Here is a 14,222-nt window from a genome sequence, read left to right on the forward strand (position 1 = left end):
TCCGGGGGCTGAGCTGACTCGAGTTGCACATATCCTGTGTTGCAGCAGTCAGCTGTTCCCCTCGCTCCGGGCGGCTGCGGGTGGGGGCGGGGTAATTCGACCCTGTCCGTGCACAGACCTCCTGCTTGGGTGGGTCCCAGACTCAGTGCAGTGAGTCCCGCGGGCCCTGGACTCCAGGGGCCGGCACCCAGAGTGAGCTGACTCGCACACGGGGGTTCTCTAGCACCCAGAGCCTCCGTGGGCCCCACGGGACACTCATGAGCCCTGACAAAGCTTAAGGTAGACCTTGGAGACTGAATGGTGGCGCCCGGTGGCACTGCTGCTAAGCGCCCACCCACCCTTCCTACCAACTCCATCCACAGGGCTTGGGTGAGCTGACTTCACCACCTCCTGGAGGGAGGGGAGGGGGTGACCCTGGCATCCCCTGACCACCGTGACTGACACAAGGACGGTGTATGACCCACGTGGGCCAGATGGAGCCCTCCCTGGGATCTGTGTTGAAGGAGAAGCACCTTCTTCGGTGGGTGTCCCTGGAGGGTGCCTGGAACTACGCTTGCCGTGAGAGAATGGCTCCAGCCAGGTAGAGAGCAGAGCAGAGAGGTGGCAAGAGTGAGTCTCAGGACCCCAGGATGTTTTCCAGCCCCTGGATCCAGCCATGCCTGAAGCTAGCCCTACCCTGGGCTTTTCAGCGACGAGTCAGTTATACTTTCCTTTTAGTTTAAGCCAGTGTGACGTGGGTTTCTTTTCCTTGCACTCAAATGTGCCTGAGGAAAGGAACAGGTCGCCGGCTCAGCATCCTAGAAGCCCCCAGACATCATTTCTTAACCCGGGAAACTTTCAGCCCCAGGCTCCCTCCTCCCAAACCTGCATGCCAACACACGCACGGCACAGACACGATCCCTTTCTCACATGCAGCAGGCACAGGCCGCCCAGGGCAGGAGGCGCATGCAGACGCAAGGACCCGGCTCCCAACCCCGAACGGGGAAGAAAACACTGAGGCAGACAACCTTGACGCCAGCTGATGGCATACAAGTCCCCCAGGGTCCGGCGGCGGCCCATGGGCCGGGGCAAAGACCAGTACCTCCACGAGACTGGACAGGCAGCATGTGGAGGTGAAGGGCAGAAGGCAGAGGTGAGAAGACAGCACTCCCAGTATCTCCAGGCAAAAAGGGCACCACGTGTGCGTTCCCATTTAAGAACACTTATTTCTGAGTCGACGCCAAGCCCAGGTGTCGCCAAAGGTCCACGGTCCTGAGTATTAACCCTAAAGCTGAGCGAAGAGGTGCCCAGTAGACATAATTCTATCCCTGGCATGATTACAGTGAGGCCCTAAGAGAGGTCCTTATTGCAGAGGGAAGAACAAGGTACAAATCCTTGGGAAAATGTGGTCTCTCTCCCTCTTACTAGCTGTGTGACCCCAGGCAGGCGTTTCCACCTTTCTGAGCCTGTTTTTCCATCTGTGAAATGGGGTAACGACCAGTCCCTTGCAGAGGCACGCCGCGTGGCCGTCATTAACTGTGTAGGGGAGCTGGAATTTCCACGCAGTGCACCCCTGCCCCCGACCCTGAGCTGATTCTGCAGTGTTCCCAGGTTAGCCTGGTCCCCAGTGCCTCCCGGGCCCACACACACAGGGCAATCCAACAGAACCCTTTTAATTTTACTCTGAGGGCTGTGGGCTGTTGTTGCTACATGTAATTCTTGTTGCTCTCCTTTGAGCACAGAAATATGCCGCTTCTCCTCACCCTGTGTTCTGACAAGTGTACACTTAAGAGGCTTTGCGCTTCCTCAAAACAGTCAACTAAGCCCAAGTGTTCGGCCCTAAGGCAAGGCATAGCTATATGATAACAACGGGCCCTCGTTTTTTATTATTGGTTGAGGATCTTTGTCAAGGGCTTTGCATATGGGTCGCATTTGATAATAAAAAAGAAAACCTCATGACGGGGACATCACTTCCGTTTTTGGAGGAGGTGGTTGAGCGGCAGAGGTTAAGTTGCTGGCCCAGTCCCCTCAGTCAGTAAGTGGAGCAGCTGAGGTTCGAATTCTGGTCTGTCTGACCCTCCCATCCTCTGTTTATCAGCTAAGTTGCACGCATCCTCTCGTTTTAGAAATGTTTTCCCGGGGAAGGGAGTCAGGGGGCCTCAGCATTTCTGACACGGCAGAAGCCACGCTTCGGGACACCCGTGGGGAAAGTTCTCCGGGAAATGGAAGCGTGTGTGTGTGTGGGTGAGTGAAGGGGGTCAGCCCTAATCCTGACGCCCAGTCAGGGCTGTTATGCCAGCGGAGAAAGCAGAGCCCTTTGCAGATGGCCTCAGACGGCCTGCAAATGAGCTGGAAGCAGCCCGAGGACCTTGGCTGCCAGGATCATTCCAGGGAGGGGTCAGGGCCCAGCTCCCTAAGGCCCCTGAGGAAGGGCGGGCTTGCCCATCAACCCCGACCCCATGCCTGGCTTCATGCCCTCTCGGAGGCAGACGTGAAGAGAAGGTTCTGGGGGTGGAGGCCCCCACGTGGTGACGGCCAGCACAGGGCTCCCCCGCGGGTGCGAGGCTCGAGCTCCCGCTTACCTTCCTCCGGCTCCAGGGAAAACTCGTCCTGCCCAGCGTCCTGCCCTTCGAGGCAGGTGGCGGGCACCCAGCCTTGCTCTTCAGCGGTGCTGACGAACCACCAACCTGGGAAGACGAGAGCAGACGGATGTTAGCGGGTCAGCTGTGAGGTCTGGGTGCCAGAGTAGAATGACACATTCAGGCACCGAGTGCGTCACACTCAGGCTAAGGCCGACAGGCGCCTTCCTATTGGTGGAACACAGCGAGCCGTGTCAACTGACTGCTGGGGAGGGACGGGGAGGGCAAGGCCGTCCTGAACGGCGAGAGTCCTTCACTAGGTGTGTCCGGTAAGAGTCACTGTAGTTGCATCGCCTTTCAGCATCTTCACGTGATCGTCCTCACTGCTCAGAGCAGGAAACCGAGGCTCCAAGAGGCGAACAGACCTGCCCAAGTCCTCACGGCTACGGCAGGGCTGTCTGATGCTGAAGCCACTGCCCTCGTAACTCTCCGGGCTGTGCATCTGTTCATGTCAAGGTCAAGTGGCTGCAGGTGTAACTACCTGAGAGGCCGCTCACCCAGACCCAGGCCCTCCCTCTTCAGAGAAAAGTCCCAGGGAGCTAGTGGTGGGCGGAATAATGACCCACTGGAGATAACCCACATAATCCCCGGAACCTATGAATATGTGAAAGGTTGCAGAGGAGATTAAGGTTGCTAATCAGATGACCTTCAAACAGGGAGACGGTCCTGGATTATCTGGGTGGCCCATGTCATCGCCAGGGTCGGGAACTATGGAAGAGGGAGGCAGAGGAGGCAGGGGGAGCCGTGGCTACGGAAGAGGCACCAGACTGCTGGCTGGGAGGATGGAGGAAGGGCTGCCACCCACACACACACAGAGGCACACCTTGCCGTACGCTTCACTTTACTGCACTTTGCAGACAGTGCGTTTTTAAAATAAATTGAAGGGGAAGACCCTCCACCAGCAAAAATATTACGTGCTCGCTGAAGGCTCAGGTGATGGTTAGCATGTTTTAGCAATAGATTATTTTTAAATTGAGGTGTGTACATTTTTAAGGCATAATATTATCTATTGACTATAGTGTAAACGTAACTTTCACATGCCTTGGAAAACCAATTTGTGCGATTCGCTTTACTGTGATATTTGCGGTATTTGCTTTACTGCGGGGGTGTAGAACCAGACACGCAATACTGCAAAGGTGTGACCTTATGCACACACACATGCACACACACATATATGCGTGCTGTGTGCATACAATTATCATAGAAGAATTCATACCAACTCGATAGAAGGGCTATCTGGGGTTTGAAGCTGGTGGGAAAAATAGACTTTCACTTTATCATGAATGCTTCAAGAAGAATGTATCCATGTACTACTTGGATAAGTAGTAAATCTTACTTGAAGATTTGACTACCTGCCTGTCCCCCCTCCGCTGCCCTCTGGACACACCAGGCTTGTCTCCAACTCCCTCCCGGCCCCCACTCTTCTCCTGCGATGCCTTTGTTCTGACTTCACTCAAGCAGGTGGCCGGGGGAGTGGGTGCGCTGTTCCTTGGTCCTCAGGAGCACCCCAGCCACCCCGATAATCTGCATAAACTCATTCCCAGGAACGAGAGAGCCACACGGCCTGAGGCCAGCTGGCACTGGATGGGAATTCCAGCTCCGAATCCTGTCGGGAGGTTTGGGTGAGCGACCAAGTCACTTGGACTCTGTCCCTCCAGCTGTGAGGCAGGGGTAACAATCTCGAGGTCGAATAATTAAGAACTTTTGGTTGGCTAACCCGGACCTCATGGCGAATGGGAATGGAATCCACATGCTGCTCGGAGCAGAGCCTTTCCATTATTTTTTGGACTTTAACTAGCCATCGGGGTATCACAGAGACTGGTCTGATGTTGATATTATAGCCAATGTCACATTTTAGTCACAACAAAGCCAGTAGATTTATGTCACTTTTTCCTAGAGGGGATCCACTGCCTCCTGCTCCCCACTCTTTGCTTTTAACGGCGCCAATGGCTGCTTTGTGGCTAAGGGAGGTAAAAGGGAAGGAAGCTCACATTTTTAAGTACCTACTGTGTGCCCAACACAGGCTCAGACACTCTCCATATATTATCTCATTTTTCTCTTTACAGATGAGAGAATTGGTGGTGAGAGGGAAGCAGCCACCTGGACCGCTGTGAAACGCAGACTTCAGATGGAGGCCCCGGCCAAGCGTCTCGATCGTACCCCATCTGTCCCAGATGACCAGTGGCCAGTGCACATGACCAGTGGTCGCTGCGAGGGGCAGGTGCACGGGGGAGACAGGCGGTGTGTCCAGTCCACACCAGAGCCCACGGCTGATGGAGCCTTGGTGGAGACGCCCAGAGTCATCAAAGAAAATCAACAGGGCAAATTCTCAGGGGAATGCTAGACTCTGTGTCTCCAGGTGCTCTAAGCCAGGAGAATGTTCATGAAATGTGAACCTCAAAGCCAATCGGTAACATCTGACCCAACAGGACGCTGGTGGGTTGGGACCAAGCAGGAGATCTGAGCACTCGGACCAAACAGGGGTCATCCGCCGGACCTGCGGAAACGGGCCAGCCCGATCGGCGACGGCCGTTGCTGCGCTTCCCCGTGTTCCTGACCGAGGGGCTTGGTGAGAGTGTTGGGAGGGGAAGGAGGTGGTCTGGGCGCCCACCTGACTCATTCTTCTCGATGATGTCCACCACCTGGCCCACGCTGAGGCTGATCTCCGAGCTCTCCTGCTTCTGGTAGTTGGCCACCACCACGTACTGCTCCAGGACCATGGGGTCCACCGAGGTCGGGTCGCTCCCTGTGGATGGAAAACACCATCAGCTGTCACCTCTGGCCACCGCTTGGTGTAAAGGAGCAGCAGCCGGGGAGGAGGGGGGGTCAGGAGGGCATTCTAAATAGAGAGAGAAGCTGCTAGAGGACTTGTCTCATCCATTCATTCTTTTATTCATTTGCTCACTCGACCACCACAATTTACCACGTGCCTGTCCTGTGCAGGCACTGTAGGTTCAGAGTAAGATACGGTACTTGCCCTGAAGAAGCAGACAGCCTAGTGGGAAAGTTCATTCATTCGTAGCTACCCATCCAGCATCAGCCACTATTCACCCATCCGTCACTCATCCAACCAAACATGTATCCATCGATCATCCATCCACTTATTTACCCATACATTCACCAACCAGTAAGCCATCCACATTTACTCATTTATTAATACATGAAACCACCAATGATATTCCAGACACTCTATTAGGTGCTGTTTGGGGGTGTTAAAGTGGGTGAAACAGATATGACTCCCAGCATCCTAGTTGGGGTGAGAGACACATATTCAGTACATGTGATCCATAAGCATAGAGGAGAAAGTATTCGTTTTGGATACATGCATTCCTGGAAACACAGGAAAAACAAGAGGGGGATGCTACGTTAATGGGATGGTCAGCAAGACCTCCCCGGGAAGCAACAAAGCAGAGCCAGGAGGACAATGGGGAAAGAACGGTGCAGGCCGACCGGGAGGTGGGAGGAGGCCTGGAGCCTTCCAGGACCGGGAGGGAGGCCAGGGTGGCTGCCGCCCAGAAGTGAGGACTTCAAAACACTTTTTTTTTAACCCCTGAAGTAGAACCTCGAAAGGGACTTAAGAAGGGAGTAACACGTGAAGATCTGCATCTTTAAAAGGATCACTCTGGCTGCCTCATGGAGAATGGATTAGAGGCTGGCAAAGAAGAAAGCAGACCAGCCCTCTCCGGTGTGGCTCAGTGGGTAGAGCATCGGCCTATGGACTGAAGGGTCCCGGGTTCAATTCCGGTCAAGGGTACATACCTTGGTTGTAGGCTCGATTCCTGGCCCTAACCAGGGCTATGTGTGGGAGGCAACCAATCAATGTGTCTCTTTGTCTCTCACCCTCCCTTCTACTCTCTCTAAAAATCAATGGAAAAATATCCTCGAGTGAGGATTAACAAAAACGGAAAAGGAAAAAGCAAAAGAAGCAGGAGACCAGATGGAGGTCACGGAGCTGCTAGGCAAGAGCTTTGTTCCAGGGCAGGGCGGCGGGAGGGGGGGGGAGCCCTAGGAGAGGCCATTTCCACAGTGTCCAGTGTGGATGGACAGCCCTGGTTAAGGTCTAAGACAAGCTGATAAATAAATGGAAAGAGGCCACAGAATACGAGGGATGTAAAAGATCAGACGGGTGCAGACGCTCCCGAGAGGAGGGGACAGCACTTTCAGAGCAGCAGGCTGGACGTGGTGGGAGGGCAGCGTGACATTTGTGGCCGCCGGACCCTCATGGCCTGCACATTCTGATTCAAAACATTCCCTCCTGTTGTTTCCATAAACAACAGGAACATCCAGGAAACCCCACGTTCTGTTCCAAACACTCCCAGTAGTGGAGGGGGCGTGGGGGCTGGCTCACACCGAGCCGATTTCGTGCTCCTCCTCCCGACTCTCTCGGGTGGCATCCTGTTGGTCGCTTGAAACGGGCCACGGTGGGAGCGTTTATACCACGGAGCTGGCAAATGCTACAAAGCAGGGGTGACCACAGAAAGCTGCTTGTGAAGTCGTTCCCAGCACGCCCCCGCGCTCCAGCCCCGGGCGTCCAGAGCAGCACAAAAGCCCTTTGTTAGAGCCAGGCACCGCGGATTCTTGACGTGGAAAACCAGAGCAGGGCATGCTAGCCCGGTGAAGGGTCACCGCTCTCTTTCCTACAAGGTGGGAGAAAACTTCCCACATCTTGTTCACCTTCATATTCCCAGGGGACCTAGAGTACCGTCAGGCACACAGTAGGTGCTTAATAAACATCCTATATAGTAAAAGTCTAATATGCAAAATGTCCCCTCGACGAAGAGTTCGGATGGGAGTTCAACTGCTCACTATGACGTGTGCTGACCACCAGGGGGCAGCGCGGAACATGGCAGGCCTAGGCTATGAGGCACTGGCAGCGGGCGGCAGTGGAGGTGCTCCTGGCCCCAATGGGCTTCCGGGTGAGCCAAGCCACAGCCGCCAGGACCACAGGGGCCGGTCAGGCTCTCCATGGGTTCGTGCAGGAGCTGGTCTGCAAGGTCGGCCGGGAGAGAGCGCGCTGCCCGCCCGGCTTCCTTGTGGCGCCGCTGGGCGGCCCAGAGGCCCACGCTGCACCCCGGCCCACGGTGTCCAGCTGCGCTCACTGCATCTCTGCGCGAGGACTCGGGCACCGTGACTCAGGTGGAGGCAGGTGTGTGGGGGGTGTGGGGGCCCAGGTGCTGCCCTGGGCCCAGAGGTCAGCTGGGACCTGCCTTCCCACACCAGACGCTCGCGCTTCGATCGCTGGCCAGGCCTAGGGACCGCACCGGTGCACGAATTTCGTGCCCTGGGCCTCTAGTGGAATGTATAACCATGGCTGTCTTGTTCACTCAGCACTTAGCACAGACATATTCAATGGACATTTGTGAAGTGAATGGACAAAGGGCAAATGGAAACTTCTAGAAACTGTCCATTCTGCACCAACTCTCCTAACCGGGCTGCCGACGGGATCTGGCATAACTACAAGCAGTGACAAAATTGGGGAATTATGGGACTCACTGTGAACAAGAGAGTCGTTCCCTGCCAATGAGTGGCTCAGACGAGGGCGCATGGGGTTGCTTTTTCTACACCAGCTCTCCCAGAGCTGCTGCCTGCATTTCACCCACAGCGCTCAGCGCTCAACGTATGGAAATCAGGCACCAGGATTTGACACACCAGCTTCTCAAACTAGGCTCCAGGCCATTTAGGTGTTATGCAGAGACACCTGCTGGTGGACTGTGATACTGCAGCCAAGCTCTATAACGCACAGTAAGGGCATAGGAGCTGCAAGTGTGAGAGCAAGTATTCCTAGGTAAGCGTTGTCATTCTTGTGGTCCCGCAGGACACAGGAGAGAAGGAAGAGGTGAGCAGAAAGGAGGAGATTCCACAGAGGAAGGGCGATTTTATCTTCGAGGAAGTGTATAAAATATTCTCAAGAGGCAGATGCCTAATCTACCACAGAATTTTCTAGTTGGCCGTGTTTTGTTTTGTTTTTAAATATATTTTTATTGATTTCAGAGAGGGGGAGAGAGAGAGAAACATCAATGATGAGAGAGAATCATCAATTGGCTGCCTCCTGCACGTCCCACACTGGGGATCGAGCCTGAAACCCAGGCATGTGCCCTGACTGGGAATCGAACCGTGGTCTCCTGGTTCACAGGTTGACACTCAACCACTGAGCCACACCGGCTGGGCCTAGTTGGCCATGCTTTGATTCAAGATGACATGTTTTGAAATTTAAAAATAACTGCTGTGGATAAAACTGGACCCCTCCAAAGCCACCTGTTGAAGGTCTAACCACTATGTGATGGTACAGGAGGTAATTAGGTTAAATGAGGTCATGACCTCATGCTGGGGTTTGTGCTCTTGTAAGAAGAGACCAGGGAGCGTGATCTCCGTCTCTACATGTGAGGACACAGCGAGAAGGCAGCAGGCTACACGCCAAGAAGCCTCTCTCCAGACCCCAACCATACCCTTCACATCTGTGAGAGAGTAAGTTTCTGCTCTCTAAGCCGCCCCAGCAAACCAATACAATGAGCAATAAACAGCAGAGCAGAATATTCTTTCCAGAAATACAACATAACACTGCCCGTCTTGCTCCGCAGCGGTAAATGAGAGAATACCTCAGTAAGAAGAGGGTAGAGCCCCAGCCAGTTCGGCTCAGTGGATAGCGTTGGCCCAGGGACTGAAGGATCCTGGGTTCGATTCTGGTCAAGGGCATGTACCTCAGCTGCAGGCTTGATCCCCAGCCCAGGTCAGGCTCATGTGGGACACAACTAATTGATATCTCTCTCTCTCACATCAATATTTCTCTCTCTCTGTCTTTCCCCCTCCCTTCCACTCTCTCTAAAAATCAATGGAAAAAATATCCTTGGGTGAGGTTTAACCAAAAAAATAAAAATAAAATAAGTAAGAAGAGGGTAGAAAAATCAGGAAGAAAGATGCTCCTTAGATAATCACACGACCTGTCACATGTTGGTGGAGGATTTTTTTTTTGCAGGATGAGCAGAACTGGAGACCACATGAGCCAAAGTCTGCAGGAGCCAGCCAAGCCAGCCAGGGCCCAGGAAATTCTGGAGACGGATAAGCCTTCTCCAGCTCAGTTCTGGCCCAGAAATCTCAGGGTTTGGCTGTCAAATCTTCAGTCCCTTTCAAATTGCAGCAAGAAGGCTGGGTCTAACACAAAGGGCGTGTTCAAAGGTCAGCCGGAAAACAAGGCATCTTCGTCTGAAGGAAGAGAGATGCTATTTCCTACCCGTCGGGACCATAAATAACCCGGCCCCATCACTGCAGGTGGGTGATGTGGCAGCGGCTGCCGCAAATTAGAGCTTCTTCTCCGACTTCCAGACCAGTCCCCTCATCAGGCCCGCCTGACGGGACACTTCTGTTTCCACAGGCCAGCGCTGTCTCTCCTCTCTGCCGCCCGCCCTTCCAGGACAGGTCTGCACACTGGGAGCCAGAAACTCTGTGACCCGCCCGAGAGTGGCCGCTCCGCTCTTTTCTAGGAAACATGTCATTACCCTCAGGCTCTGGGGCTATTTGTAGCCGGAGCAGATGCCATGGCTGACCAGTACCTATTAAAGCAGACAGGAGCGGTAAACAGGCTGCGAGGGAAGAGGCCAGAGTTCATGCCACAGCGGGACCTCGAGGCAACGAGAACACCCCTCTCCACTCTCCTGGGCCTGCACGGGGGCCAGAGCTGTTGAAACTGCTCCTGATGCTGCTCTGAAGGACACCCTCGGACTCTGAATTAACAGCAGCAGAATAAAGGCAGCAGCAAACATGTACCAGCTACCACATGCCGGGCACTGTTCTGAGTGCTTTAGATGTGTCAGTAGAATATGATAATCCTATTAGGTAGATGACTATTATTATCCCCATTTTTCAGATGCGGAAACTGAGGCCCATGGAAGGAGGCATCCTTTTTTACTTCTAGGACCTCTGCTGGGCCCCCTTCCCTCATTTTTAAAAAATATATATTTTATTGATTTTTTACAGAGAGGAAGGGAGAGGGACAGAGAGTTAGAAACATCGATCAGCTGCCTCCTGCACACCCCCCCCCCCCACCCCACTGGGGATGTGCCCGCAATCAAGGTACATGCCTTTGACCAGAATCGAACCTGGGACCCCTCAGTCCGCAGGCCGACGCTCTATCCACTGAGCCAATCCAGTTAGGGCCCCTTCCCCCATTTTTATCAACCTCCTCAAGCTTCCTGGAGTCCCAGATAAATAAAATAACTTAGGATTCTGGGAGCTCTGAAGAACACGCTGGCCCAGGTGTGGTGTGGCTGGGCCTGTGCAGATGTGGGGGCAGTTAACACACTACAGAATATTAGAAGCTGTCTCCCCTGCCCCTCCCAAGGTGTTCTCTGGGAAAGATAGGTCTCATCCCCTTAGTAATTTTTTTGTATAAGATGAAAGCCACCCTGGCTGGTGTGGCTGCACCAAAAGTTCGCTGGTTCGAGTCCCGGTTTGATGCCTGGGTTATAGGTTCAATCCCCAGTAGGGGGCGGGTAGAAGACAGCCAGTTCACATTTCTCTCTCACATCAATGTTTCTCTCTCTCTCCTGTCTAAAATCAATAAAAATAAATAAATAAAAAAACCCAAAAGATGAAACACCCTCCAATCATTTTTTTTTTGGGGGGGGGAACAGTATGTGGTATCAAACAATCAATCAAACAATCAAGTATCCAACCATCCATCTAACATCCATCCATCCATCCATCCATCCATCCATCAATATAGCTGCATCCCCAATGTGGAGCGCATCTATCCATCCATCCGTCCATCGATATGGCCACATCCCCAATGTGAAGCCCAGGGCCTGGCACACACATCACAGGTGCTCAGTAGGGTGAACATGGAATGAATAGGAGAATATGGAAAATATTCTTACCAGATTTCTTTTTCCCAACATGCTCCCTGTACAGGAAAGAATGGGGGTGGGAAAGAGTCGGAGTCAGTACCTGTTGTGTATTGACATAAGTTAGTCTGTTAGAAAACTGAGATTCTCCATCTCACAATATCTCCAGGCAATGAGTAACATTTAAGCCAGCCCCAGGGACCCAGATTCTTTAAAAAAAAAAAAAAAAGAATGGATTCCTCTTCATTTTCTCCCTTTCTTGGAGAAGTGCTCCGGCGCCCCGGGAGGAGCTGATGGGTGGGGGGGACTCAGTCTGAAAACAGGAGCCAGGCCTCCCCTTGCTGAGCCGGTGCCCACCTGGCCAGGCACAGAGGCCCCGCCCCAGGGCTCGGGCCCCAGACTAGACGTGGAGGGAAAGCCACCCTGGCACACAGAACACGCTAAGACCGGGTAGCAGCCTGGATAGCAGTGAACGCAGCGCATCTCCCTCAGGGTGCCAGGGAGGAGCTGTCCCGACAGCCCAGGAGCTGTGAAATCTGGCTGTGTGCCTACTATGTGCCGGCCCCGTGCCGAGGACTTCACACACACATACCCAAGCCGCACTGTGACCCTGTGAAGTACGCATTACTGCTATTCCCACGTAGGAAGTGAGGACGTGGACTCTCCTGAAAACTATCGGAATAAAACTCCACCGCCAGGAAGCGGAATTATCAAACATGACAGCCGGGGTGGGGGTGTCACCATGTTGTCAGCGCCAAGCTCAGAGATTCCCAATTCTCTCATTGCAGCCTCCAACACCCCATGATGTGGGTGGGGCCAGGGACGTGACCTCATTGCACAGATGAAGCAACTGAGGCAGAAAGGGAGGGAGGAGTTAGGGGCCCAGGTGCCCGCAGCCGGTTTCCTCCCCGTGAACCCGGACTGTCACTGCCCACCGAGTGCGACGAAGGCTGCGAGAAGTGAGGCCCCGTGGGGGCTCAAAGCACAGGAGCAGTTTGATTTTTCCTTTGCTGTCCTCCAGTTCCGCCTGGGGCCGGCTGGGCACGCACCGGGGAGGTCCACAAGCCAACTTACTCTTTGGGGGGATTCAGGTCCTCGGGTCTCGTCTCAAAGAACTGCAGCACCTCGTCACACTGGGAGATGTAGGGGGGCAGCTGGATCAGGGCCTGGAGAGGAGACACGGGTGAGTGCGAAGGAAGGAGAGGGTGCCGGGCATGCTCCAGGCCAGGGGACTCCCCCTTGGCAGGCAGCAGAAGCCGGGAGGAAGGGGGGTGCTCGTTAAAGCACAGATCGCGAGGGCTTCACCCCCAGATTTCCTGATTCAGGCCTGAGAACGTGCATTTCCAACGGTCCCTGGTGCTGCTGCTGCTGGTTTGGGGGAACCCCCCGTCCACACACTGGATGTACAGGGTGAGGGCTAAGTAGGTTTACAGTTGTGACCACACAAAACAATTTATTCTTCTATTATTATTTTTTTCGTTTTTTTCCTATTATTATTTATTAATTATTGTATTATGTTCCATCCAAACAACTGTAACCCTACTGTTGCCCCACCCCCTCTATGCACATGTACATTACAGGCATGTTTGCACACATAATGCGCACATATTTAGACAGAACCATAAACCGTGAACGTCATGCCATGTCCTTGTTCTTCCCTGACCCCAGCTCCCCTGGGTGGTGGGCATCACTGCTTAGCCGATATCACACTTGACTCCGCTCGCTGCCCACGGAGACCATTCCGGTTGTTTCTGACGTGCTGGCGAGTCCGTCCCAGCTCCCGGGTCTGCAGTGCTAACGTGGGGGGGGGGGGGCTGTTTTTCGAGTTAGGCAGAGGCTAGAAGGCCCCAGGTTAAGGAGGTTGAAACCCCCAGGACCTCCCACTGCCCAAGTCCCGGCTCTTCTGCCACCTCGGCTCCTCGGTGAAGGGAGCCTCGACCATCTCTGCCAAAAGGAGCACGAGGAGGGGGGTGGGGGACACAGGGCGGGACCAGGCATTCCTGTGCTGTTTATCTCCCAATGGGTTCTCATTCACTCAGTGATCCAGGGGTCAATTTCCTGGCACCCAGCACCACACTGGTTTCTGTGCCAAATGGGAGAGAAGCATGTGATCACGAAAGGATGGGAGTCGGCATGGCTCCACGATGAACCACAGCTCAGGTCAACCAATGTCCACCGAGGCCCCCTCTGGCCCGGGCCCCAGGGACGCAGATCTGAGCGCAGCAGAGCTGTCTCGTGCACACACTTCATTACACATTTCTGTGCGGGGACACGCCTGTGCGTGTGCACACATTTCAGCAGCAGAGGCGATTCTCCCAGCCATGCCCCCACCGGTCGGTGTCCAGTGCTCGGGAGTGGGATGGGACCTCCCCCCCGCACCCCCCCCCCCCCCAGAAGGCCTCGGTCCCTGGCACCTCCCACGTGCCTTCCTGCCATGCTCAGTGTGAGCCTGGGTCGGAAAAGGCAAGGCCTGTATTTTCTATATAACGAGCCTGTAAGAGCTCCCCTCCCCTCCCCTCCCCTCCCCTCCCCTCCCCTCCCTGCAGTGATGCTCCAACCCTGCGACTGGGCTACGATGGACCAACGGAGAGACGGAGGGGTCTCCAATGCGGCACCTTCTATAGGACCCGGGGTGTTCTGACCCTGTATCACTTATTTTCCCAGTTTTTAAATACATTCACATTGTGCAGCCATCGCCACCATCATCTTCAGAACTCTTTTCATCTCAGCAGAAACGGAAACTCTGTCCCCACTAAACAACTCTCCG

General features: G+C 54.1%; 1 protein-coding gene across 1 annotated transcript in view; it reads right to left on the reverse strand.

The window, feature by feature from the left end:
- Positions 1–2,448: 2,448 nt before the first annotated feature.
- LOC102426696 (SH3 and PX domain-containing protein 2B-like) overlaps positions 2,449–14,222 on the reverse strand; it is a 25,659-nt gene continuing 13,885 nt past the window's right edge. The window contains exons 3-6 of the mRNA XM_023748834.1: positions 12,530–12,621; positions 11,489–11,514; positions 5,230–5,364; positions 2,449–2,666 (exon numbers count right to left, since the gene is read on the reverse strand). Of these exons, the coding sequence (XP_023604602.1) occupies positions 2,449–2,666; positions 5,230–5,364; positions 11,489–11,514; positions 12,530–12,621 (471 nt within the window). The remainder of the gene's footprint in view (positions 2,667–5,229; positions 5,365–11,488; positions 11,515–12,529; positions 12,622–14,222) is intronic.

Source organism: Myotis lucifugus, unplaced genomic scaffold (genome assembly GCF_000147115.1).
Source record: "Myotis lucifugus unplaced genomic scaffold, Myoluc2.0 scaffold_1891, whole genome shotgun sequence".
Lineage (NCBI taxonomy): Eukaryota > Metazoa > Chordata > Mammalia > Chiroptera > Vespertilionidae > Myotis > Myotis lucifugus.